This window comes from Puma concolor, chromosome A3 (genome assembly GCF_028749965.1).
Source record: "Puma concolor isolate L17-30 chromosome A3, mPumCon1.1.hap2, whole genome shotgun sequence".
Classification (NCBI taxonomy): domain Eukaryota; kingdom Metazoa; phylum Chordata; class Mammalia; order Carnivora; family Felidae; genus Puma; species Puma concolor.
The window spans coordinates 137,281,569-137,304,373 of record NC_141669.1 but is presented as its reverse complement, the minus strand read 5'-3'; the positions used below and the strand labels follow the sequence as shown (position 1 = coordinate 137,304,373).

Below are 22,805 nucleotides of genomic sequence, written 5' to 3'. Positions count from 1 at the left end.
GAACAGGCACAGAGCACAGTCGGACCGATCACTGCCACAGGGCAGCACGAGCGGAGGGCAACTGGCCACGCCATCAGGGCAGAAGGGCACGGTCTCAGGAAGGGACAAAGGAAACCCAGGGGGGCTACAGGCAGAAGCGCGGCCCCCGGCTCCCGCTCTCCTGGTGCAGGGGGGGCGCCGCTCTGCCCCCCGCACCCAGAATACGGGAGAAGCCAGCCTGGGAGCGGATGGCCACAAACCACAGACAGAAGCCAAGGTGAGCCTCGGAGCACCGAGGCTGAAAGGTGTCTGGGCTGGTGAAAAGCACGCACCTGTCGGGAGGGGAGCACAGGGTCTCCAGGGACAAGGACAGGAGGTCATGCCATCACATGTCCACTGTGGCTTCCGGAGATCTCATGTTCTTGTACTCACAGGGGGATGGGGGGGGGGGGCCCACGACTCCAGGATCCACTCACCCCAATGGAAGCGTGACCACAGGGGCTTCAGCATCTGGCTCAACCGCCCTGGATGTGGGGGCGGTAGATGGCGGCCAGCACCCGCTCTTCCTCCTTCTTCTCCCTCTTCTTCCTAGCAGCCTGTACAGCAAAGGTCTCAAACTACCGGACTACGTTTGGGGTCCAGACCAGTGTGTGTGTGCGTGGGTTTGAATGTGAATTCACTACCATCAGGTAAAAATTGGGAGATTTCATTTAATGGGAAATTCTGTGTCTCTGTCTTCTCCACAGATTAATAATAAGGAGCTGGCATGCTCACCATACAACATGATGCTAAGCTCCATTTTAAATTATGGGGGATTAAGTTATATATTTTAAGTACTAAATTTTAAATTCGAATACATGATACAAATGATAACCCAACAGCTAGCAAACAGCAACTGCTATTATCAGCTTCATGTTCCGGATGGGGAAACTGAGGCGTGGAGTTGCTGAGACCCGTCCCTGAGACCACACAGCTCCCGGTGGTGGCCACCAGTCGTGAGCCAGGGCGAGTCCCCCCCCCCCCCCCCCGCCCCCCGCCCCCAGGCTACCCTCCGGATGGCTGTGACCCTGTGGCCCCTGCCAGCCAGGCTGCTGCAGCCTCTCTTCTAGATGTTTGCTTTTAACGTGTTTACATGTGCTTTTTAAAAACGTGGCCAATTCTGAACGAGAGGCTGGTGTGCTTCTTAGTTGGGGAGGAGAGAAACGTCTCCTCGTTGGCAGAGAGAGACCCGGAGGTCCTGCTCAGTATGGAGACAGGGAGCTTGACCCGGCAGAAGCCTGGGTTCTCCATCACATGCCTCAGGACGGTGCTTGAGCCCGGAAAAGGTCCTTGAGGGCCCCGCGTGGTCCTTCCCATCTCTTACCCCCATCTTCGCATGTTCCTCCTCCCCTCTCTGTCCCTCCTGCTCTCAGCCACGGCTTCCACCTCCTCTCCTCTGCAATCATTTCTCATGTGTGCAATCGTGTGCACACATGCACAGCACTTATGCGCGAGAAACACAACTAGGGGTCTTCCTGCTCTGACGATGGCAGGGGTCCAGCCTGTTTCCGGAAGCAGCAGGGCTTCTGTCTCTAAACCCTGCTGTCCCCTCTTTTGGCTGCAGCCCTGCACATTTCAGCCACCTGAACCACTAAGAGCATAAGACAAACTTGTGCCCAGGGCCCCCCCCCTGGTATTCAGAGCAGCCCCCCGCGTGCCCAGGCCCCCAGGCGAGGTGAGGTCGGGTCCACGTCCAGACCCCCGTCCAGACCCGCCATCAGGCGCCCAGGCAGAAGGGGACGGAGCTCAGCTGCTGGCGGTGCCTGCCTGCTCCTCGCAGACCAGCGCTAGGGGGCTCCCTTGAAGTTTGGAAGACGATTTCACATCAAATAAAAAGTCGTGCTTCGCTTTTTCCGGGTAATAAATTCGCAGAGCTTGTTTTTCACCCCCACCAGAGGTTAAAATAGTTTCATAAAAAGTTTTGGTAAATTCATGGGTAACTTTTGAGGTTATGTGAGGCTGTTGTCAAAAGAAAAAAAAAAAAAAAGAAGAAGGGAAAAGAAAAAAAACAGAGCCTTTTCTCTCTGCTCATGTTAGAATCCGAATCACGGAGCCCGAGAGGGCGGATGTGAGGGGGGGCGCTTTGGGCTTTCTTGCTCCCTCTAGAAGGGTCCACGCAGAGACATGGTGCCCCCTGCCCTCTAATGCCAATCAGTGAGGGGGGCGGTGGGGGGTGGAGAGGCAGGAAATTAGCTGAGCTCATCCTGCACCGTGGCTTGTACTGCCGACAGCCCCTCCCTGCCCAGACTGCCCATCCGAGGCTACCCGCGCCACCTTCCTGATCTTTCCACTGCTCTCACCCGCAGCCTGGGGTAAGGGCTGGCCGGGGCTTTTGCACCCATTTCTTCCCGGCAGGTAGTCAGGAGTAAAGCAAAAGTTCCAGTCCCTGAGTAGGGGTTAAAAAGAATAAGAACTTTATCGGATTCATGAGAAATCAAAGGAGACAAGAGGAGGCAGAAGGGAAACAGCGCAGTTAAGGGAGGGGGCGTCGCACATTAACTATGATTCAGAGACTCAAATGCACTGAGTTCATTTTTCAATCTGCCTTTAGCTAGGGGAAAAAAAAAATAAGGAAATTATAGAAAATTGAGAAACAAACATCTCCGAGAGTGCTGTGCACCCGGGGGTGCTTAATGAACACTTAATAATTTCAAACGCTGGTACTTAGAAAAATGGCTTTTGTCCATTCCCGGCACGCCAGGTGCCTCGTAGCAAAAAAGGGAGAGCTGGAAATGACTGAAAATGATCACTAATGTCTATGTGGAGGGGGCACAAAAATTACTTTTTCATGTCTCTGGAAGTTAAGGAAATAAACAAGCCAAAATGTTAAGAGTTTTAGCAAAGGAAAAACCTTGGAATTGAATTTGTGTGTCTTTTTCTCAACGTGTGCACTTGGGCAGGACTCCTAATTGGGATGGAGAACAGCCACCACGTCCCCCTGCCGACCCCACAGGGCCGCACTGAAACTCAGATGGGGAAAAACACTTGGAGGAAACTCTCCAAAGGCTCAAGCAGAAAGCAGTGCTCGTTGTTGGAACAGATTTCCTATGCTCCCTGCCAGCATCCAACGTTGGGGTGAAGGCCAGATCCCTAAGCAGAACCTGGGGCTGCAAGGGAGGCCTGAGACGGGGTGGGGCTGGGGCATCGAGGATTATCCCCATCCTTTTATCTTCTCCACCTTCAAGGGTCTCACCGGGAGGTGGGGGGGGGGGGTCACCTATGCAGCCACGTGGCACAAATTAAATTGCCCCCCCGATCTCCCCAAATGCCAGTGAAATTCCCCATTCATGGACTCATTTCTTTGACTCATAGATGTCTTCTCCAGACCTGGGGTGAAAAGTCAGCCCCCCACAGAGGCCCCCACTGTCAGTCGTGATAGCCATCACACCCACAAAGTCCTTTATGGTTGACAAAGCACTTTCTATTCATCATCTCAGGTAGCTTGAGCCTCTCAACTGCCCAATGCGAAGATTCCTAGACTGGCTCGGAGGGGGATTTCAAGGGCCAGGTGAAATGAATCAGTATCGGTGAACACCTCTGAGACCCATCTACACCCCCATTTTACAGACGAGGATGTGAAACAAAGACAAGGGATGACCCTTGCCCAAGAAGGTAGTAAGAGGGAAAGTCAGGACTCAAATTCTTCTCAATCTAAAACCAAAATTTCTTCCCCAGTACCAGTCTCGGGCTAGAAAAAAGGCTAAGAAGGGGGCAGTACTGGGATTACGGGCTTTCTAAGGTCGATTACAAGGTGGCTGGGCAAGACGAGATGTCTAATGTAAGAGGGTACCTGTACACATGGATCCAATGAAAACAGAACTGTGCTCTCAAATTCTAGCTAGATCTCAAACCTAACCTCTCTCTGCCTAAAAGGGAGATTAGGAAAGAGTGGTCAGGCAGGTGTTAAAGGCAGAGTAGCATCAAAACCAGACTTTCTCCATATGTAATCAAGAGCCTTAAAGGGGAATGAAGAACAGAATTACTTCCTCATTATGATCTGATACATTCTAATGTTAGTCTACATGTCACTCGTGATTACTTCTCCTCTAGGCTCACCGTTCGTGCCACCATTCTGCCTCAACTTGCCACTAACACCCTGGTTAGAATGAATCCCCCAGGCTCACCTGTCTGTCTCCAAAACCAAAACCTGTCTCCTGAAGACCAGGTGTGGAGGTGGGGAGGGGACGACCCACCAGGGTGAGCCCCAAATCCTTGCTGATTGTGCACCCCCTCTGGAGGTCTGCTGGACACCAACACCAGAGATCATCACTTCTCATTCTGCCTCAGCCTCTGATTCCATTTGGCTACTGGCTTCAGCATTACACATAGAAAATTCTAGAACAAGACTCAGATTCCTCTTGGGGGCTCTTCCAACTCAAAGTTAAGAACGGTTTTCAGGAGGTCCTTCAAAAGGAGAACAGTCTCCATTTCAGGTTTGGGACTGAAGGTATGTCGATCTCTCTCTCTCTCTCAAACCCTTAGTATAAACACACGTTTACCTTGCAAATACCCATATTTCAACTTCTCTTTAAATGACTCTGTCATCCTGCCCTCCCACCTCCCCAACGGAACCAGCCAGGAGCGCACTAGCCATTTTTGCCTTCCCACCTTCTGTTGGCGCAGAAATCAGAATTCAGAACGTGTCGCTCCGTTTCTACAGGAATCTATTAGTGACTGCCAAGGGAAACACTTAGCATTTTAGATAAATAAGTAAATAGTAGTTAAGTGCTGTGCGCCCCCATTTCCAGCAGTTTAGTGTATGTGGCAAAATTTCTTTATGATGCAAGGAGGGGAAAAAAGGTCTGCCGTCCCTCCCCTCTGCAGTGGGGGCCCGGGCCGAGGGGCCCTCGGGATGGGCGTCGGAAGCATCGCGGCCCCTCCTCGTCATGTTCCTGTTTATGCTAGCCTCCTCTCCCTTCTCGCTCCAGCCGGCCTTGTCAGAGTCCCTCATTTGGAAGCTTAATCATATCAGCGAGCTTACCGCATCGCATTTGTAATGACTTGTTTACCAGTCTGTGCCGGCTCCCTCTGCCAGACTGGGCTCTCCCTAAGGACAAGGGCCGCGTCATGCTATCTGCCTCTCTTCCTGCTCCACACACTGCCTGGCACAGAGCAGGCCCCTGTAATCGCATGTGAACCCGAGGCTGTGTGACTCTAATCTATGCCACAAAGGTGTCTCCGTTCACCAGTCCCTAAGCTCCTCAAGAAGAGGGCACACGGCATCGCCTGCCTCTCCCCTCTCCAGGGGCACACGGGGGCTCCACTGCTCACAAACATACGCCGCGCTGCGTTAAACCATGAGTGAGATGGTATGATTCGGACGTCTGTAGGGTTTACCTGCCTTGCCCTCTCTTCTCTGGAGGAACCAGCTCCCCTTCACCCTTAGCTGCCCTGGCAAAGGAGGCCCTGCCCATCCCTCCGCACAAAGACAGGTGAATGATCCACACCTGAATCCCCAGTGATCGGTTCAGGAGACACAGGGCCCCAACCAGGCCAGCAAGATTCGGTCTGGGGACTCGGGCCGGGAGTGAGGCAGAGAGTGTGGACAGGCCGGGCAGACCCCGGAGGAGCCGATGCTGATGACCCAGAGAAAAGAGGGGCCAAGTGATGGAGAGAAACCGCGTCCTGATGGCAACGGCGGTACCTATGGACCCAGCCAAGCCTGCGGCCATTGTCTTATGTGAGATGATGTTTTTGTCCAGGCCAGTTTCAACTGGGTCCCTTTTCCCTACATGCAGAGTCCTTCCTACAACTGAATGTGGAGAGAGCATGGAGCTCCGGTGGCCACATTTCAGAATAAGACAGCCGTGGTGCTGTCCGGGGATAACAGAAGCTTGTGAAGAGGAACACTGCCATTATATTGGCAGGTGCAGCTCTGTGAGCCTTCTCATTTTATCCTGGGAGTCTGGTCTGTGGCCCAAATCCCACACCAAGCCAGAAAGGGCCGAGAAATCCGTCTCTCGGGCTCCTGTTTATAATGCAGCGCAAAGACGCTGCTCGGCCTCTCACCAAAGCCTCACATATTACTGTTTGCTCTCTTGAGCTCCCCGGCGGCCTGAGCTTTCTGGGAGGCAGCTGAGTAACGCTTAGGGCCCAGCAGCCTGCAAATCAATTAATCTCTTCTGCAAATTGCTAACCGGGTCTAATGAATTGGCGAGGCACAGAGGAAGTCCTGCGTGGCTCTGTGTCCTTTGCAGTGACAGAGCTCTCTTGGAGCAGACTGAGACGTCATGCCTTGACTGAGGAACAAATCTATTAATATTTGGAGAGAACATCAAATTGTACCCGGTGGACTTAAAGTTGAGTCAAGAGAAACTCACTTCTCTGTGATTTAAAACAAAAACAAAGACAGTCTTCTCATCCCTCCATGTTTTTCCCTATTGGATAAGGCCAGCCTTCCGTGTGGTCTGTCTGGGCAAGGCCCCCACCCCACCCTCCATCCCCCCAGTCCCCAGTGGGCTGCCGGGTGGGGTGGGAAGGCCATGCTGTCCACGGGCACTGGAGGTAGCATCTTTTATGCATCCGAGGCACTTTTTTAAAAGTTGGAGAAGGTCAAGAAAAGAAGACAAACTCTGAAATGCTACAGGTGGGAATGTAAACTGGGAAGCAACCTGGAAAGATCAAAAATGTGCAACGTGGCCCCCAGAGGCCCAGGGATTCCTCTTCTCAGCTCTCCCTAGAGAAACGTTCTGCTCGGGCCGAGAACTAGGGACAGCACGTCCCAGGGGAGTGACGCAACAGTGAAATGCTGACCGTGCCAGACTCCCCCTGATTAGAGCGGCTCCGTAACTCCGAGTGCTCCCACCCAGAGAGGCTCTATCCCCATCTGCAAGGTTGAGATAGGCCTCTCTGGATTTATTAACAGTGTGGAAAGCTATGGAATGTGGCCGAGTAAAATAAGCAAGTTGCACAACGAGATACGCATGTGGCCGTTATGTCAACCGCGCACACGGGCACATGCACGCCTAACGGTCTGGCAGATTCCCTCGGAACAGCCGTTTCATCTGCGGCGGAACTGGCAACGGGGGTGGTGGCCATGGCGAACACCAGCCTTTTCCGCCACACTTTTTATGTGTTAAAGGAAGCATCACACGCATAACCAAAAACGAATAGTTCACTATTTCGTACCTCTAGGTGGAACATCGATTTTCCCCAGCTCTTTTCAAACACAAACGTGCCCAGCCCGTCTCCAGGGCCTTCCAGTCTGTTGTGTCCCGGTGTCCACTCCATCTGCCACAATCCTTGCTCCGCTCCGTGCCTGGAGCGATCTTTTTAGCACCCCCAGGGGACGGTCTCCCCACTGCCCTCCTCCCTGCACCCAAATCCTTCAGCAGCTCCCCATCTCCCTCGGAAGCAAGATCAAGCCCCTTCCCCAGTGTCTGCAAAGCCCCGAAGAGTGCCCAGCCTCTCGCTGCACCTGGGCTCAGGGTCTTTCTCACCACCCCATTCCTCGGCAGGTCGCGTGCCATAGCAGCTTCCGCGTCGCTATCTGGGAGTCTCAGAAATGGAGTGTGAGGCTGCCCAGGAGGCCTCTGGCAACCCCTGTCCCCAACCCCCCAACGAGGAGGAGAAGGTAGAGGCTTCCAGGAAGGTCTGTGTAGGTGGGTCATCCCATGGCCTCTGCAGCCAACTCTGTCGAATGCAGAGTTTGAGTCTATACAAGTCAAGGCCTTGTAAAAGTTAAAGAAACACTAGACTAGGATGACACGAGTGGATGTTGGGGGGGGGGGCCTTCCCTTTGTCAAGAAAAGGGCATTGCAGCCCACAAAGTCCCAGAGAGGGGCGACTCACAGCTTGGAGACAAGTAAAACTGAATCACACGGTGAGAGAGTGGTGCCCTTATAATCTCTCTGGCCAAGGAAGGAAGAAAGTCTCAACCGGGTGCTAATGTATTTCTAATGCCCCTCAAGACGTCACGGTCTCTTTCCAGCAGAGGGGCTCTTCCCAGGGCTCGTGGCCTTCTGCCCACAGCAGGCTGGAGCCAGGCTCTATTTACCATGAAACATTAGTGTTTTCATTCTGCAGTGCTCCCTCAACGGCATATGATGTTGGCTTCCCAACAGTTTCTCTTCAAAAGAAACGTATTTGTGTTTCTTCTGAGTTTCAAGGACAAGAGCAAACGTTCACAGGGGTGATGTACAGACGTGACGTTTCTGAAGGTGGCACATGAGTTCTGAGACTTTAGGAGACACTGTTGACCACCAGCTTCACCATCCGGGCGGCCTTCCGCAGAAGGAGCCCCTTATCACTAGTTTGCTGGAGGGATTAAAAGTGGCCGGGCCTCCGACGCTGAATGTGCCTTCTGGGTTTTGTTACTGGGACGGTTTCTGAAGCCTCGGTGTGAAACGCGGCCCCGAACTTCACCGTGTTTACGGCCATAGGCATGCTGGCTGCAGGAAACTGCAAAACCGTAAACACCATGTAGTTCTTAGAGCTCAATAAAACATCTCCCTCCATCGATGTGACTTGGGATGTGTCATCCGGGCACAGGGCCACGCTCAGCTCCTCTTCGGTGTCCCAATTTTAGCCTGTGCTCCGGCAGGAGCAGCACCACTGCCAACACGCCCAGCAAAACCCAAAGAATTACCCTCAACCACATCAGCGTTCTCCATTCCAGCCCACAAAGCGCATTTCTCAGGAAATCTACAAGAGCACTCGACAGCAAGGGATGCTCTGATGTACCCCAGCTTTGGAGGAAACAGAATGGGTCTCAGTTAATGGAGCAGGCCCTCTGAACACAAAAGAGTCCAACAATAAATAATAATAACAAAAGCTGATATGTTGGCGGCTAGAGAGAAAGGGATGTGCATATAAACACAGAAACAGGGCGAACCTAATTATGAGATTCGTTTCTGCAACCCAGGGGCAGGAAGTGTGATATTAGAACAGTAATAGGGTGGCAGGCTCATGGGTTTTAAGCTCCCAGAGACTCGAAAGTCCCACTTGAGATGCAAACAGAATTCAATGATGTTGTGTTCGTCTCCACTGCAACCCCCCACCCCCCGCCCCGCTTCGCCAATTCTGAAAAGAAAAGTATTCATTTCAGGGCAGTGACCTCATCAGGAGAAACGTATCAGGAATTGTGTAACCACAACAAAAGAGAATCAGGAGCTGCTTTCACTCAGGTGGTGTCATCCATTCTGTAGGGACATGTGGGTTTTTCACCTGCTTTTTCTGATGGAAAAACAGCCTTCGAGTGCGAGCATGTGCACGCACCTGCAAAGCTTCTCTTCTTAAGTGAGACCCCAACGCGGGAGGCGAAGAGTGGAGAAGCCGTTCTTGCGACAGGGGTCGGTGGCAAACTTCCCCCTACACGAGAAGAGATGGTCTTTTGCTGTCCTACACCAGCGGGTTCACGGTGGCACAGAGTAACTGCCCCCCCCCCCCAAGTCCCGAGCTGGCACCAGACGAGGGACACCACCCTCCGCCCCACAGCAGGGCCCCATCACACATTTCACCTACGCTCAGGATTGTGAAACACTGCTCCCCACACCGCCCAGAAGGCACAACGCCAGGATCTTAATCCCCACCACGACAAACCGACCCACGAAGATGTCATAGCGGTCTTAGAGGCTTAATGCTAAAACCAAACGGCGAACGCTGTGTGGCAAAGCAGGGACACCATATCCTCACCGGCTCCTTAGACAGCTGGCTGTTCATCTTCAAACAGCCCGCGCAGACAGCCTGCCTCTCTTCTCGCCTTCCTGGACCTCGGTGGTGCTCAAACACCTCGTGCGTGAGAACTTCTGCTCTGAGTTCTAGGCAACAACACATTCTTGTAATTCATCTACAAAGCTTTCAAAGATAATTCTGACCACAGACTGTTTTGACCCAAGTGCTGGCTTTGGAAGTAAATCTCCCCGGTTAAGACTTAGTCCTATCTGTGGTGTCAGAGAGGTTAAAAGACATCAAAGTGAACATCTTCAGGTTCAAAGTCACCATCCCTTCCTCTCCAGAGCTTTCCTCTTGTACAAATGACGTGGCATCAGACAGACAGATAATCCTTAAGGTTGAAGGCAGTGGTGCCACAAAACTGAGTCCAGCAAGGGTAGGCGCTGGAAGTTGTTTTTTAGATGAAAAGGTTTCTTTTATGAAGAAAATAACAAGTTTCTTTTGTTCCGCTTAGCTCACTGCCATCCAGACCAGACACCCTCTGGACTCTTCTGTTGTTGACGCCTCTCCAAAACACAATCAGACATGAAATCTGCAGATTGCCTGCGCCTTCCTTCGTTCTCCAAGAAGTTTTGGGGGCTGATTTGGATCAAGCTTTCAACGGGGCTGAGCCTCAAGGAGACCTCCTTCTGCTTGTTCAGTGGTTCGTTCAACAAACACCTACTGAGAACCCAACGCTACGTGAGGCACTGAGGCAAAGGCCGAGATGACCCATCAGCTTGGGAAACAGGGCCCGATTAACTCCAGTCTCTGCCACTGGGGAAAGATCACCTAAGATGAATTCATTCACCAAAGGGACGAAAACTTCATAGCAAATAGTGGGGAATTAAGGACTTTGAGAATTTCTCTTGCAACCAACAGCTATGAAGATAAGCTGATGAACCTACAAAGATAAAAATAAACCTTCAAGGTGAGGGGTTGTAACAGCAAACTGGGAGCTAACTGCTAAAATCAACTAAGGTTAATCAAGTGCTAATGGGGTCAGAGTACATTTTTACACAAAACTGTAGAGCAGACCGATGGGCTAGTCTTGAGTTTACGTTTCCTCTCACAGGAAGATCAAGAGGGACTCCCCACCCCCCAAATGTTATAGGGCTTCCTCCGTTTTCCCAAGGCCTTCTCTTCACTCCCTGGTATGTACCTCACTCTGCTGGAACTACCTCCTCGGTTTCCTCTTGCTCATTTGTCATCTAGTCAGATTCTGTCAACGAGTTTCAACCAACCCAGTGGTCACTTCCATCGGCGTCATGAAAGGCTGCGCCCTGAGCGTGATGTGTGGTTTCACTTGGCAACCCATTTACATTATATTGTGAAAATTCTTCTGAAGGGCAGGGATGAGAGCTAACGGTGAGGAGAGAGGGACAGAGAGAAAGTGGTGTTGACAAAGGGTCTAAGTTTATAAGCAATTTATTGGAGAAGGGTTTCATCCTGTGATAATGGTCGTCTCCCCAGGCAACCTCTGAACTGAGGTGTCCCATAAAGAAAGTTTGGATTACAAGGTCTTTCCTCAAGTAGATGTGCACTCTCCTTGGGATATTCATGCAAATCCTTTCCATGAGGAGCCCTGAGTTTCTAAGATTAACCCCACCTAACATCACAGCTCCACCTTGATCCTGAAGTAAATGTGACTGAAGAAGTTCTCTGAGGAAAGCGTGAAACTCCTGCCCACTGACAGTCACGTTTAGCCGGGCTGTCTGGTAACCTGTTGCCACTTGGTATTTAAAAAGAAACTTCCAGCCTCCCCTGTCCCCTTGCTGGAAACCTGGATGGGACAGACCACTGAATTCAGGTTTCAAAAAAAGACTCCGTTCTCAGGAGGGTCTCAAAGACTCCAATCACTCTAAAAATTCATAAATTAGGTCTTTATCCTTCATAACTCCTCTGGCCTTCTGCCTGCAGATGACTTCACTGCCAAGCCATCTGTTAATTCCAGTGATTAGTACCAAGCTATCAGAATAGTTTACAGAGGAGGGAAATTAACCATCCTTTAAAAAAATATTTTTCAAAAACATTCTCTTCCTCTCCTCTTCATAAGTTGTCGACAGGAAGATTCGCCAAAAATGAAGACGACGAAGAGTCAGTTACAGCATCTTATTTCAGCCCCTGGACACAAGTATTCTTGCCTACTTAATTTAAGAGGTTTCACTGATTCTACTTGACCTACAAGGATCAGGACCAAAGATTTTCCCTACCTTTTAATTGGGAAATTCCGCTCCCCCCCCCCCCCAGCCCCAAAGACCCTTTCCAATTTCTTTGCTGGGTTTCATCAAGTCCCCCCAAGTTACAGCCCCTCAGGCACCCAAACTAGATGATTCTATCGCTGTCCCGCCACGGAAAACAGGTCCTCCTTCCCCCTGGACCCTGCAAAAACAAAAACCAAAACCAAAACCACGTACACAGCCGCATGCATTCACGAGCACTGGTGCACACACACGCACACACACATGCACAGACATGGCGAGGTCAGCTCCCTCACTTAGAAGCCAGCCCTGATCTCTCCAGGCGGGGCCTGCCAGGTCAAAGGATGGGAGAAAGCTATTTGTCCATGGTGGACGACCTAGGCCCATCGTCAGGCTCCTGTGAAGTCACAGTACTTTTCTTCAAACACCCAACACTCAGAGAGCCTGTCACTCCTCTGTGAAATGCCGGTATGAGCAAGTGGTGGCAAAAAAATTCCCAAGCCCCTTTGATTTCCAGGAGGCATTCATTTTAGTGCACTCGCCACCCTCCAACTCAGCGCTGTCCAGCACGACCTGTCCAGCCCGCGCTTGCTGCTTGACCCAACCAGCTATCCCTGTTCACACTCTGACACTTCAATGAGGGACAGGGGGTGATTAATACTCCCTGGGCAAACGCTCAGCCCACATCCCGCAGGCTCACACCTGCTCTTAACGGGACATCCACCACGTTCTTCCTAATTGCAGGGGCGGGAGCCCTCTGAAACGGGCACCAGTGACCCAGGCCTCTGGCTCAATCCACTTCTCAAATAATAAACACGAAAGCATTTGTCACCACTCTGGGCTATCGCTGGGACATCATAATACCTCTGCGTGGGCTACGTCCCCCGGGGGGGGGGGGGAGGGATCTTAAATATGAATGTCCCCTCATTGTGCCCCAGTTTGTTCTGAAGCTTTGGTATGAAAAGCTCACACCGAGATAAGAAGTATACAGAAGTGGGATTTCTCCCAACATGGAGAGAGTCTCGAGATCCCCTCCGGGAGCCCATATGGATAGGAACAGACCCTTCCCCCCCACCCCGAGGATGAGAGAAGCTTTTAAAGGGAAGGAGGAGTAAAAGGGACAATGAAAGGTCAGACGCTTCCCAACTGGTGTCCCTGCTCACACTGGGGCCCCCAGGGTCACCATGAGCGCTCCGGTACGTGTGCAAATTAGGAGGAGGCGCCCATTTCCGCTGGTGGACTGTGACAGGGAGGGAGAGGGTTGCCGGGGCTCCCTGCTTTGGTCTGACAGCCCCACAGAGCGCAAGGCTGGGCAAACCGGGCAGCTGCTGGCACAGTCCCCGTGGCCCTACGCAGCGGGCCTGCCCGCGCCCTCCCCAGCCTGCCCCTGGGCTTCTCCCTAAAGAGGAGCCGATGGGTCCCCTGGCCCGACACACCCGTCCTGGTATTGAAGCCACTTGGAGCCGCTTGGACGACTGTTCCCCCAAGTGGGGAACAGGCCCGGCCGCTGGTGGGCTGCACGACTCCCTCTTAACGACTAAGCGCCAGTTTGGTTTACAAAAGAACGTTCCTGCCTCAACTCTTCGCACACAACAAGAGCACACTTGATGTGCGTCCCTCGACACCGAATGTCCACACGTGCCACTCCTTTTTTTTCACCTAGAAACACATTTTAAGGTCGCTTCCGTTGGCTCACAGACAGGGGGAGAATCGTAGAAGCCAAGCGGTTCAACGATGGCCCCCAAAATGGTACGTCCGAGTCCTAACTGCCAAACACGTGACTGTGACCTGACTCGGACAGAGTCTTTGTGGGTATAATTAAATTGAGACTCTTGAGCGAGATCATCCTGGATTTGGGAGCGGCCCTAAACCCCACAACAGGTATACTTACAGGGGGAAGACACGGGCGGCAGGAGGGGTGGGGAACCTGATCCACAGAAACACAGGGGAGAAGCCCAGGTGTTGACAGAAGCAGAGGCTGGACAGACACAGCCAGGGGACGCCTGAGCCACCAGAAGCTGGAAGAGGCAGGAAGGCTCCTCCCCTACAGCCTTTGGAGAGAGTGTGAGGCAACCGGCCTCCACAACCGTGAGAAAAGTAATCTTTGTTGTTTTAAACCACCAAGTTTGTGGCGATTTTTTCAGGTGGTGCCCAAGTGAGGCACCGCCCCAGTGACCGTCTCCCGCCTCCCACCGGGGCCCGGCGCGCACTGGCCCATCTGGGCTGTCTGCCCTCTCCGGAGTCTGCGTTCTTGCCCCCGAGCCCGTCCTCACCACCCGCCAGTCCAGAAAGCTTCTGTTCTACTCTCCCTACATCTGCCTTTCCGGACGAAACCCCTCGTCTCTCAAGAAAACTCCCCCAACGCTGACCTTGTCCTGTGCAGACAACGAAAACACCTATCACCGCATGCCCCGCGCTCACTGGGCGCTCAGCCCACGCCGGTTTTTACGGAGGTAGGCTTGTCGTGCCTGGCAGATAATGACAAGCGGCATTTATCAGCCGCCGTGGGGGCGGCACGGTGCCCAGTGGATCCTCATGTGGAGCCTTCATCGACGGCCTAGCTGTGCGGGCACAGACCCCCAGTGTGATCTGAGCGAAGGGCGAACAGCTAGTGTGTGTGTCGTCACCCGTCACCACAGCAGGGACCGCTGTCCTCTTCAGGGCAGAGTGCGCTCGCTGCTCAGCAGCATAAACGTGGCCCCAGATGTGAGTCTCCCGCAGCAGCCCGGTTTCGCCGTCTTTAAGGTGCTGGGAGACAGCTGGTGGGAACGTTCTGCAGTTTGGGATAACTGGCAGAGTTCCGGGGGGTTCTGGTGGGTTCTGCGGGGCGGGGCGGGGGGGGGGGGTTCCACACAACCAAATCCCTCCGGGCAGTTCCCCGGGCTGCATTGATGGAGGAGGAAAGTAACGGAGTTGGGGATGTGGACATCCACTGGAAGAAAGGGTAAAGCTGGGCAACCTGAGGCATTGGCCTACCGCCCCGCCCCCTCCCAGCCTCTCCCACGTGATTTTAACCCTTGATGTTCCATAGCAAAGACAATGTATTTCCTGGCCAACCGGTGGAACAAATACTTACCTCGATTTAAATTCTCACCAAGAAAAAAAAAAAAATAAATTCTCACCAAGAAACAAGCCACAAGGAACCCTTGTCCTGGCCTACGGGAGAGGGCTTTAGGGCCTGGGGGATGGGGGGGGGAGGGAGAGGAGGGGACCACAAAAGAGCCACCCACCTGCAGGGGGCACTGGTGCTACACAAAGGTGGAGGGGGAGGTGCCCCAGCCAACTCTCCCCAGGGACCAAAACCTCAGCCATCAGACACAGCCCAGGGTCAGCCCTTGAGCCAAAGAGACAATAACCAGCCACAAAAGGATGGTAATTCAGTCACTGCTGGCCAGATGGGACCCTGCAACCTTTCCACAGACGACCTTCATTTTTCCCAGTCGACACCTTGCAAACAAGACTAAGGCCGGGCGCGTTATTGCTGGGGAGGGGGAGAGAGGAGGGGGAACGGAGGTCCAGAGAAGCTGAGTGATTTGCCCTGATTGCCCAGTGATTACGGCTTAAAATAGTCCTTTTTCCAGGAAGCACCGCCCATTAGTTCATCCTTGGTTTGTTTCTGGGCATGACGAGGCGCCTCTGACGGCTTGCGTGTGAGCAGCTCTCGTGCGTCGTCGCCGCTCATCTTTCTAGTTCACACGGACGCGCAAGCCCCCCGTGGCCCCACCGCAGAGAATCGAGTGGACTTCCGTCTCAAAGACGGGGTCCCCAAGAGTTCTGACTCACGTTTTCGAGGTCCCAGGAGAATCTGCACGCAGCGCAGGGCCCAGCACACCTGGCCAGCGCTGAAGGATGTGTGCCCACTTCTCAATATCTCAATGTTCTCCCCGCTACTTTGGGGTCACGGTGACTATCCCCTAGTTGTCACACTTGAGTCCTCACACCTTCAGGGCTCTTGAGGGCACAGCTGGCTGGCTGTTGCCCACCCTGCATCCCCAGCATCTGACGAGGGGCCTGGGCCCTTGCTGTGCCCAGTTGGGACTCACCTCCAAGGAGAACATTACCTGCCGTTTCTGAAGAAGGCTTCCTGGGGGTCCTGCGTGGGCCCAGCCCCTCGAGTGGGGGGAGGTGGCGGTCTTTCCTCAGCACCCTGGGTGGCCTGTGCAGGCCGCCTCCTCTCAGCTGAACGCGGCTCTGTAAGAAACCCCCTCTGCGCCTGTGGGACAGAGAAGCACACGTGTGGTGAATGGTCTTGAGAACGTGTGCCCGGGAGCCCACGCACAGACACTGATAAAGGCGACGCTCAGACAATGAACGCCAAGTCCCCGTGGGGCGCCCGGGAGAACACAAGGCCTCCACCTCTGAGCAGCCTGTCAGCTCGGAAACTCCTCGTCCTTCCTCCCACCGTCTCCCCCGCTATGACACGGGGCTAGATTGTTGTAGGGACTAAATGAGATAGTGCTTACGAAATGCTTTCCATGAGACTTCGCACAGAGCAAACGCTCAGCGAAGGTTAGCGGCTGTGTAATTAAACACCGAATCACATGGGCTTGACTGCTTAACAGGCAAGCTTCTCAATACAATTCCCTGCAATGATGGAAACGTTCTAGAATCTGCACTGACCATAGAGTGGCCACGCACCACGGGCGGCTACTGAGCATTTGAAATGTAGTTAGTGTTTCTGAGGAACTCACGCTGACACTTTATTTCATTTTACTGAATTTAAATCACCACGTGTGGCGAACGGCTACTGCCTTGGACACCGTGGGCTCAGAGGGTCTGCTTTGGAAACATGGGCATCGTAGACTTGCCATGCGGAGAAGCCCTTCCAGTGGTCTCATCCCCAGAAACAGTATTCACATCCCAGTGGGAGGACACGACAAGGGTTGAGAAAGAAACTACTAGGCCTTACACTTATTTGTATCCAGACTTTCTTGGATCTACAGCTGTACGCCCTTTTTAATATACGTAATACATCAGTGGAGTAAAACAAACACGTAATTCCTAGGTAAACAATCGCGCATTTATTAGGACATGCAACCAAAAGCAGACCAGCGAGCTGGTCCCGTGCCACCATTTTGCAGGCGAAAGAACCAAGACGCAGAGCAGCTGCCGTGTCGCCCTATGATACGCAAGACCGCGTAGCCAAGTGGGGCCAGACCCTTGATCCGGCGGCCCGCACCGTTTCGCCCAGGCCGCCATCAGCGGTCAGCTCTTCGAAAAGACCTTCGCACTGCCTCTCCCTGCCCACTTAAGTAACAAGGACGGCCTCTCTTTTACAAGCCCCAGTTCACAAGAACCCTACTCCCAGACACTCTTCAGTCTGGGGCGAAGGTGAGGCGACCTGCTTGGCCGCCTTCCTTTCTCATCTGTCTGAGCCACTGCCAGCTTCCAGCTGCAATCCCCTAATCATCAGCGCCGCTCACAGAATTTTAAGTAAGATCTGCAGAATGCTGTATTCTCTTAGGAGCTGATTTTTATGGCACCAACAATGAGAAAGTGACTTTTTGTTCGTCTTTCTGCAGTCTACGCGTTTGGGAGAGGCTCGGCTACCTCCCTGGCCTTGGACAGGGGCTGTCATCCCCCAGGGGGCCCTGCCTTGTTCTCTGAAGCAGTCGCCCCCGCTTGTCAAGACCACAGGTTCCTGAAAGAGCTATCTGAGCCAGGGTGGGGAGCTAATCACAAGCCCCAGAACCAGTCAGGGCTCCTGCTGGGCCCAGACAGAGAGTGATTTCAAAGTGTAGAGACAAAGGGAGGGAGGAGGGTGGGGCGATGCGGGGAGGATTCTTCTCTGTGTGCTGTGGGTCACCTTTACCCCAAGCCAGTGGGTGACTGCCACAAGCCTTCAGGCGTTAAGAAAGGCACAGTTTGAACTGCAGAGAGGTTTTGCTTTTGGAAAACGGCCTAGTGAGGGACTGCAGTCAATGAAAATAACTAGGAGACTGAAGAGTCCCAGCCCCTGAACCCAGCTCTCATTAAGGTGGAATCTGGGCCCCCTTTGGCCCTCATGGGGGACTGCCTTTGGAGCAGTATTTGATTTGGTCACGGTCACGGGTCTGCTTCTCCCGCCCCTGGGCTCTCTCAGAACGTTCTGCGTGCAGCCCCTCGTGGAGCGCCGTCCTCTGGGCACGGACACACCGGGTGTGGCGGGGGGGGGGGGGGGGGGGCAAGCCTGTCACCATCACCCAGGCCTCCTGCAGTTTAGCAGATGCCACGAATGCCCGTCTCGACCGCCTCCCCCCACCGCTCCAGATGCTGGGGTGTTGTGTTGGCTGCTGGTGACTCACATCTACCCCCTTCTCGAGAGGACTGCCCTTGGCTGACGGGAGCCATCTCGCCTAGAGAAACCTGGGAGAGCCTGCACACACCCCAGGAAGGGCCCCTGGCCACTGGCAGCTGCAGGGGGTGACAGCTCGGCCCCTGTGTCCCGTGGTGGCCACTCTCTAGGGCATTCCGCACTCCAGAGCCCCCCGTGGGATCGGGCAGGACTGGACACTCAATGCCACACCCCGCTTAGTCCTTCCCTTGCCCTGGTCTGCTTCTCTCACTCCTGAGAGCCCTCCCTCCGCAAATCACCTGTCCAGGAATGCCCATCTCGGGCTCTGCTTCTAGGGAGCCCGACCCCAGACACGTGATTCGCATGTTTCCCGTCTCCTCTAACCCCCATTTGCCTATTTTTCCCCCAGAGACGCTCACTCAGATACGTCCGACAAACATCCTCGGATACGCGAGGATCCTTATAAATACGTGGTGTCACTTTTGCGCGTGACGTTGTCCCACAAAGCCATGCTTTTCCCCGCTGTGGTTTTACTCAAGGCTACCTTTTTACACCCTATCTAGGTTCCTGTATTTACGTCTAATTTGCTGTTAGCTGACCTGTAGAGTGGTTTACAGGGTTTTTAATAAGCTGCCACTTAAGGTCCAGATTCTAAATTGAATTCCTATATTCAGTGTACCCTCTGCCCTCTCGGTCTCTCCAGATGTCTGCCTTCAAGAGCCACCATTACTGTCACACGAGATCGGCACAACGTTTTTGTTTACAGGCCTCATGGAAAACTGCTCAGAGAAAAAAAGCCTTCTTGCCCCGCATCCGCTCCGGTGGGGACACCGGTGCCTGGTTAGCCAAGGTCAAGAGCTCAGGGGACACCAGTTTTAACTAGAGTTCAGTGAGAAGCTCTCCAAAGGAGGCAGGGTGAGGTTTTTGAGGCCGGCTGAAAGCCACCGGCCACCCTGCCTCCTCCAACCACACCCTCCCCACCCCACACACACTCACTGCCCCTTTGATCAGCCAAGTCTGAGGGGCGGAAGGCGGATCCGAGGAGAGGGTCTTACACGTTCATCCCGGGGGGTGGGGGGAACATGTGCTGTCATATCATCCCTTTCGTTTCATCCCACAGGGAACGAAGCAAAGCGATCGGAAGTGGAGGCAAGCAGACCTCAGTGTCCCGCTAAGCAGAACACTGTGGTCAAAGCTTCCAGGGCCTTGGTGACTGTGACAGAGGGTCTCAGCCAGGTGTGGTGGCAGCCACCACACCTCGTTTGTGTCTCCACCTCACCTCAGAGACCGTGCCATCACTCCTGAGAGCCCTACCTCGTTGACCAAGGAAACTCGGTCGGGACTGAAGTGAGCAGTCCCCCGCCTCGGACAAATAAACGCCCGCTTTACAAGGAAAAATGTCATTCTCGGCACCCAGTTTTCTCTCTGCCCCGCACCTTCGATGACTCACATGTACCTTGGGGTCTGCGGTGCACGCCTCCCCCAGATGACCCCCAATGCCTTCCTCGCTCACGCCGACCCACTCGGGACTTGACAGCTCATTGTTCCGTTCGGCAGAAGCTTCACAGAACAAGCGTTTCGTGCTTCATACGGCACTGGCCACGGTTACAAATGAATCAATAAAACCCAACTCCATGGTCCAGCACTCGCTTTGGGCACGGCGGAGGCGCGGTCTGTGGGCACTCTGGACCTCTATGCCTCTGGTTAATGTCAGGGCAATTAGGCATCCAAGTACGAACTTGCTACATTTTTCCATTTCCACTCTGAAAACAGATCCTGCATTTTCTAATCTCTCTCCTTCAGCTCATGGACTTTCCTTAATGAAAACAACCTCTTCCATTACAGTGTGGTATTTGAAGTAGGGAACAAACAAAGAGACAAATGACATCTAATGGAGGACCCAGAAATGAACTGCAGGTAGGAGTGGGAAGTGAAAATACAGCAAATAGGTGACAAAAAAAAAGGGGGGGGGGAATCAATCCGGAGGTCTGCAAGCTTTTTGTATCAAGGTCCAGACAGTAAATATTTTAGATTTTGCCGACCACATACCATCTCTACCACATATTCTTTACATATGTAACCTTTTAAAAATGTAAAAACCACCTCTAGCTCTCAAGGGCATACAAAAACCGGTCAAAAGTCGAGTTTGACCGATGGTCCGTAGTTCTCTATGTGGACAAAAGTAAAAATAAATCCTTCCTTACGTTGATATGTATACAGAGAGAACACAGGGGAATATCTTTCTGTGTCTGTGACACCGGGAGAGTGAATGTAAGGAAAGACCTCTTAGACAAGACCAAAAAGCAATGCTCGTAAAGGACAAGGCCGTTCCACCTGACTAGTATCAACATATTCACGTTCTCGATGATGAAAAGAAGTCCACTTGCAACAGTGCAGCTGGCGAGTTACTCTGGCTGACTACTACCACACTCACCTTTACACTGAAAACAAGTAAAAATGCAGATTGAAGTATAAAAATGTTCAAAACTTTATATTTAAAGTTCAAAACCCAAGTGAAAACTGAAACCTAAAAGGGGAGTTTTCATCTTGAGAGCATTTGCCAAACAAACCAGGTGAGCTTGATCTTGTGTTTTTGTTTATTTTTTAATTTTTTTTTTCAACGTTTATTTATTTTTGGGACAGAGAGAGACAGAGCATGAACGGGGGAGGGGCAGAGAGAGAGGGAGACACAGAATCGGAAACAGGCTCCAGGCTCTGAGCCATCAGCCCAGAGCCCGACGCGGGGCTCGAACTCAGGGACCGCGAGATCGTGACCTGAGCTGTAGTCGGAGGCTTAACCGACTGAGCCACCCAGGCGCCCCTTGATCTTGTGTTTTTATGGTCTGGGGAAGGGGGGCAGTAGAGGGAGCAGGATTCAAACCCAAACCCAGAACCTACCCTGGGAACCCTAGAGGCACCCAACGTCTGTACTCCTGCAAAAACTGGGACCTCAGAGGGCCGTACCCTTGATACAAGGGTGAATTAGAAATAAACACCCTCTTCCCACCACCTTCCCCGGGGGACACTGAAAAACTCCACTCTTATCACTAAGTGACTAAGTGAAGGGGGCAAAAGTCTCTTCCGTTAATTTTATGACAATAAGACGGTCTTTTCATGGGTTTGCAATCTGAATTCACACCACACATGACACAAAAAAGCCTAAAACTAAGAATTTTACTTAAAGTAGTGCCTAGTACATGCCTTCAGGCACCTAGTGGGTGGGTGGGTGGGGGGGTATTACTGGAGAAACCTACCTCCAACCCAAGTCCCAAAGTTCCAGAAATCTCAGCTCACCATCAAAAATCCAAAAACAAATAAGGAAATAAGTTCCTGCAAGTGAGAACTAATACCTAAAACAGAGTCAGACGTGCCACAACTTTCTATACTGACATTATCAGATGTAAAAAATTAAGTGTGTTTTTAGAAAAGGTTGAAAATAAGAGCAAAGATTATAGAACTTAAAAAAAAAACCCTAAAATTCATATGGAACCATAAGAGACTCCAAATAACCAGAGCAATCTTGAGCAAGAACAAAAGAGCAGGCAGCATCACACTTACTGATTTTAAAATATATTACAAAGCTACAGTCATAAAAATATTATGGCACTGGCATAAAAATGGATGTATCAACTAATGGAACATAACAGAATGCGATAAAGAGCCCAGAAATAACCCCACACGTCTACTGTAAGCTGATTTTCAACAAAAGCGGCAAGAATATACAATGGGAAAATGAGTCTGTTCACAAAATAGGACCAGGGAAACTGGACGTCCACATGCAAAACAGCGAAATTGGACCCTTACTTTCTATCATACACAAAAATCCAATCAAAATGGTTTAAAGACTTAAACTGCAACTGTAACACTCTTAAAAGAAAAACATAGGGGGAAATCTTGATATTGGCCTTGGCAATGATTTCCTGGATGTGATATCACAGGCAACAAAAACAAAAATCACCAGCTGGGACCACATCAAACTAAAAAGCTTCTGCACAGCAAAGAAAACCATCAACAAAATGAAAAGGCAACCGACAGAATGGGAGAAAATATTTGCAAACCATATATTTGAGAAGAGGTTAATACCCAAAATATATAAGGAACTTCTGCAACTCAATGGCAAAAAAAAAAAAAAAAATGCCCGACTTAAAAACAACAGGTAAACAGCCTGTTACGTATGTCAACCACAGCCTGGGTGACTCAGTCAGTTAAGCTCAGGTCATGATCTCACAGCTCATGAGTTCAAGCCCTGTGTCGTGCTGTATGCTGACAGCTCAGAACCTGGAACCTGCTTTCGGATGCTGTGTCTCCCTCTCTTTCTGCCCCCCCCCCCCACTTGCACTCTGTGTGTTTCTCTCTCTCAAAAATAAATAAACATTAAAAAAACTTTTTTTAAATGGGTAAAATATGAGTAGACCTTTCTCCATAGAAAATCTAGAAATGTCAGAAGACATACGAAAAGGTGCTCAGTATCACTGATCATCAGGGAAATGCAGCTCAAAACCACAATGAAAGATCACCTCACACCTGCTAAGATGTCTATTATCAAAAAAAATAACAAAAATAAAAGATAGTAAGTATTGACAAGGATGTGGAGGAAAAGGAATCCTTGTACTATGTTGGCGGGAATTAGTACATCCACCATGGAAAGCAGTACAGAGGTT

The 22,805-nt window shown here is 51.8% G+C and overlaps 1 protein-coding gene across 4 annotated transcripts in view; it reads right to left on the bottom strand.

Moving 5' to 3' along the window:
* Window positions 1–22,805, bottom strand: part of ZNF831 (zinc finger protein 831) — a 110,466-nt gene that overhangs the window by 31,702 nt on the left and 55,959 nt on the right. For 3 of the 4 annotated variants that reach the window (XM_086702603.1, XM_086702602.1, XM_086702604.1), the window contains exon 4: window positions 15,932–16,083. In XM_086702603.1, coding sequence (XP_086558729.1) covers window positions 15,932–16,083 — 152 coding nt within the window. Of the gene's footprint in view, window positions 1–1,016; window positions 11,032–15,931; window positions 16,084–22,805 lie in introns of those variants that run through there. The other variant, XM_086702605.1, reaches the window with a different exon arrangement.